General features: G+C 40.6%; 1 protein-coding gene across 1 annotated transcript in view; it reads right to left on the reverse strand.

Moving 5' to 3' along the window:
• SUZ12 (SUZ12 polycomb repressive complex 2 subunit) overlaps positions 1-5,110 on the reverse strand; it is a 65,317-nt gene that overhangs the window by 5,543 nt on the left and 54,664 nt on the right. Inside the window, 4 exon segments of the mRNA XM_017890926.1 lie at positions 548-746; positions 1,585-1,742; positions 2,267-2,410; positions 3,250-3,341. Of these exon segments, the coding sequence (XP_017746415.1) occupies positions 548-746; positions 1,585-1,742; positions 2,267-2,410; positions 3,250-3,341 (593 nt within the window).

Consider the following 5,110-nt stretch of genomic DNA (forward strand, 5'->3'; position numbering starts at 1 on the left):
TTAGCTTAATATAGATACATATGGTTACAAATAGAAATATGTAGAAATATTTACAAATACGTATATATATACTGGTCAGTATAAGTACCGATTTCCTTGCTCTGTCAGCTGAGAGGGTCTAAAAGACCAGGAGCACCAGTAGCAATGAGCATATCCAGCTCCCAGAGTTTTGTTCTTTGTTTTTGTTTTTGTTGTTTTTGAGATGGAATTTTGCTCTTGTTGCCCAGGCTGGAGTGCAATGTGCGATCTCAGCTCGCTGCAACCTTCGCCTTGTGGGTTCAAGTGATTCTCCCACCTCAGCCTCCCGAGTAGCTGGGATTACAGGCATGTGCCACCACGCCCAGCTAGTTTTGTATTTTAGTAGAGACGGGGTTTCAAAGTATTAGCCAGGATGGTCTCGATCTCCTGACCTCGTGATCCGCCCGTCTCGGCCTCCCAAAGTGCTGGGATTACAGGCTTGAGCCACCGCGCCCGGCCATACTAAGCAATTTTCAAAACAAATTAATATTTCAAGACAATTGCCAATAAAGATGGTAATAATAATTACTGTAATGGTTTTTTCTCTTAGCCATTCAGGATCCTTTTCATCTTCACTATCTACTTCCATTTCTTGTGGACGGAGAGGTAAGCAGGTATCACTATGGAAATACAGACGATTGTGGCCACTACTATATGTTCTTTGCTGTTCTACTTCTCCATCTTCAGATTCAAGAAATTCAGACATGCTTGCTTTTGTTCGTTTTGGCCTAATGAAAAGAAATAAATGTTGATTTATGGCCTCTACATGTATACCATCTAACCTCACAACTAGGAGTTGAGATCTCTGATAATCTGCAACATCACCATTTTATAAAACTAACCAGAAAACAACAGTATTAGAGGCACAGCCCCAATAGTTATTTTCTTTCGGTACATAATGTAAATCAAACCTATTACATATTAATTCAAATACAGTTTTAAAACTCTCTTTCTGGGTGTGAAAAGTTATAGTTAAAAAGGAGGAAAAAGAAATGAAGTGCTAGTTAGGGCCCACTCAGATAGGAATATGCATATAAAATTCTACATGTCAAAACTGTATATTCTAACTCATGTATATTCACAAAGCAGAAAAGTCCTAACACTGGTTACATACACCTGCCTTAAAATTTTTTTCAGTTTTACTAAGATTAAAAATTCCCCCTTTGTAATTTTATTTATTACTATTATTATTATTTGAGATGAAGTTTCGCTCTTGTTGCCAGGCTGGAGCGCAATGGCGCGACCTCGGCTCACTGCAACCTCAACCTCCCAGGTTCAAGCAATTCTCCAGAAACTTCTACTGACAAAATTCTTTAACCTCACTAACCACTGGAGCAGTAGTGACATTAACATTATTAAAACTTAAGGATAAAGTTCAAAGAAAAAGTGAAAAAACCTCTGTAGAAATAGGAGCTATCAAGTGTTATAAAGCAGTTAACAACCCCATAGACACCTAATACTGAAAAATAATTTCCACCTAACTAGTAGCTTCGTCTGGCTCCTTTCTTCCTCCAACATCAGTAAAAATCAGAGCATAAACTTTTGGTATATGCCCTTTTTACCGACCTGCACACAAGAATGTGTGTGATAGGTGTTCTCTTAACTGGTCCGTTGCGACTAAAAGCAAATCCAGGTTGGCGATGAATATCCTGAGGATTTCCTGCATAGGAGCCATCATAACACTCATTGATAGAAACATCTATCCTAGCACCTTTTGGATGATACTGCAACAAAAATGTCAAAAAAATATTAATTATCCTATCCTAAATATCCCTCCAATTTAATTAAAGAATCTGTGGGTTCTTAATATTTAGAAAACTAAAATAGGCCAGGCACACCAGCACGGTAAACAGGCAGTCAGAAGACTTGGGGTCAACAAAATGTGTTAAAATCTTAATTATGTCATTTATTTCTTGGTTGAGCAAGAATAAGAAAATTATTTAATTCAAAGAGTTGGTTGAGGATTTTGTGAGTCAATTAAGACACACTACACAAACATTAATTATAATTCCAAATATATGTCAACTCCGAATCATTCATGGTAATCCATATATACAGCAATCTATCAAATACAGAAATTTGTTATTTTTATACAAAGTGTAATTTTTGAAAGTCAAGCTGTCTTGTACTTAATGTATATTTTTTCCCTTTTTTAATTTTAAAATTTTGTGGGTACACAGGTGTATATATTTGTGGGATACAAGAGATGTTCTTAATACAAATTGAGAAAATATGAAAAATTACTCACAACATAGTTGAAGATAAATCTGCTATGGCAGAGTTTAAGATGCTTGAGTAAACTATAAAGTTTGCGGCAGTTCAGAGTGCACCAAGGGCAATGCAGGTCATCTCTTGCTTCAGTTTGTTGCCTTGTATTGTTGTTATAGAGAAACTAAAAACAATAAAAAAAAAAAAAAGCAAATCTCCAATTTATGCATAACAAGATATTTTGTTTAAACATCACTTCTGCCGGGCGCGGTGGCTCAAGCCTGTAATCCCAGCACTTTGGGAGGCCGAGACAGGCGGATCATGAGGTCAGGAGATTGAGACCATCCTGGCTAACATGGTGAAACCCCGTCTCTACTAAAAAATACAAAAAACTAGCGGGGCGAGGTGGTGGGCGCCTCTAGTCCCAGCTACTCGGGAGGCTGAGGCAGGAGAATGGCGTAAACCCGGGAGGCGGAGCTTGCAGTGAGCTGAGATCCGGCCACCGCACTCCAGCCTAGGCTACAGAGCGAGACTCCGTCTCAAAAAAAAAAAACAAAACAAAAAAAAATCACTTCTAAAATAGTTTTAAAATTTAAAAGGAAAATCAAATTAGAGATATTCTCTTCAATTAAATATACCCAGCGAGGCGAGGTCGCTCATGCCTGTTAATCCCAGCATTTTGGGAGGCCAAGGCAGACACTTTCGAATATATCGCTTGGAGCTCAAGATAAGCCTGGGCCACATGGTAAAACCTCGTCTCCATAAAAACTACAAAAATTAGCTGGGAGTGACGGCGTGTGCTTGTAGTCAGTTACTTGGGAGGCTGAGGTGTGAGAATCTGGTTGAACCCAAGAGGCAGAGGTTGCAGTGAGCTGAGATTGCACCACTGCACTCCAGCCTGGGCAACAAAGTGAGACCCTGTCTCAAATAAATAAATAAATTAAATAAAAATAAAAAATATTCATGTTTGACAAAAAACAAATACATTTCATAACTAATTTAAGAAGGGTCAGCTATGTTTACCTGATAAAATATTCTTAATTTCTGTCGGTTTTCATTTGGAGTATCCTTTTCTTTTCTTGTTTGCAGATCTGTAGTCAATGATTCTTTAACAGCTGAAAACATACACTTTTATATTCAATAAAAACACTGCTTTTGAAAAGCAAAATAACATACCTCACAAAAACTATTAAATATTAAAGGCTTCACAGAATTCTACTTGTGGTATTTAAATATGTTTCTGTTATTTCCCTCAACTGATGACTGCGGGAACAATATCCATAATCAGCATCCCTAATCTGATGTTAAGGTCTGTTGGCAGGACATATTTTTTTTCCTTAAAAAGCACCTCCGGCCCGGCGCGGTGGCTCATGCCTGTAATCCCAGCACATTGGGAGGCCAAGGCAGGCGGATCATGAGGTCAGGAGTTAGAGACCCGCCTGCCCAACATGCCAAAACCCCTGTCTCTACTAAAAACACAAAAAATTAGCTGGGCGTGGTGGCGGGCACCTGCAATCCCAGCTACTCAGGAGGTGGAAGCAGGAGAATTGCTTGAACCAGGGAGGCGGAGGTTGCAGTGAGCTGAGACCACACCACTGCACTTCAGCCTGGGTGACAAAAGCGAAACTCTGTCTCAAAAAACAAAAACAGAAACAAAAACAAAAAACCACCTCCTATGTCCTAAACAATTATAAAAGTAACTCCAAGTAATTATATGTCATTACCATGCTGTTTTAAGCACTTTGAGGTCAGGGTGTGGTTGTGTTTTTTTTGCTGTTGAGACAGAGATTCACTTTGTTGCCCAGGCTGCCGTGCAGTGGCGCAATCTCAGCTCACTGCAACCTCTACCTCCTGGGTTCAAGCAAGTCTCCTGCCTCAGCCTCCTGAGTAGCTGGGTTTACAGGTGCCCGCCACCACACCCGGCTGATTGCTTGTATTTTAGTAGAGACACGGTTTCACCATGTTACCCACGCTGGTCTCGAACTCCTGAGCTCAGGCAATCTGCTCATCTTGGCCTCCAAAAGTGCTAGGATTACAGATATGAGTCAGCATGTCCAGCCCAGAGTGTGGTTTTAATTGGTGTTTGTATTCTCAGAGTCCAGGTGTGAGCAAGCACTAAGTGATGGTTTATCAGAAAGTTATACTTATTATATTAAAGTTATTTCAGGCCGGGCATGGTGGCTCATGTCTGCATTCCCAGCACTTTGGGAAGCTGAGGCGGGCGTACTGCCTGAGGTCAGAAGTTTGAGACCAGCCTGGCTAACATGGTGAAACGCCATCTCTACTAAAAAAATACATACATATAAAAACTAGCCAGGCATGATGGCACATGCCTGTAGTCCCAGCTACTTGGGAGGCTGAGGCAGGAGAATTGCTTGAACCCGGGAGGCAGAGGGTGCAGTGAGCTGAGGTCACGCCACTGCACTCCAGCACCGGTGACGACGGAGCAAGACTCCGTCTCCAAAAAAACAGAAAAAAAAAAAAAGGCATTTATATTTCCTTACATAATTAACAATTAGGTATAATTTGTATACAACTTTTTCTTAGTTTCGATGCAACCTTTTACCTATTTCACTGGCTTCTGAGTATTCTGAGAAGTGCCCACACTACAGTTTACTTGGAAAACCTTTCCCCTGACACAGGCCATTTATTTTATTTATATTTTTTATTTTTTATTTTATTTTATTTTATTTTTTTTGAGACGGAGTCTCGCTCTGTCTCCCGGGCTGGAGTGCAGTGGCTGGATCTCAGCTCACTGCAAGCTCCGCCTCCCGGGTTCACGCCATACTCCTGCCTCAGCCTCCCAAGTAGCTAGGACTCACAGGCGCCCACCACCTCGCCCGGCTAGTTTTTTGTATTTTTTTAGTAGGGACGGGGTTTCACC

The sequence above is a fragment of the Rhinopithecus bieti genome, unplaced genomic scaffold, assembly GCF_001698545.2.
Source record: "Rhinopithecus bieti isolate Rb0 unplaced genomic scaffold, ASM169854v2 scaffold_19652, whole genome shotgun sequence".
NCBI lineage: Eukaryota > Metazoa > Chordata > Mammalia > Primates > Cercopithecidae > Rhinopithecus > Rhinopithecus bieti.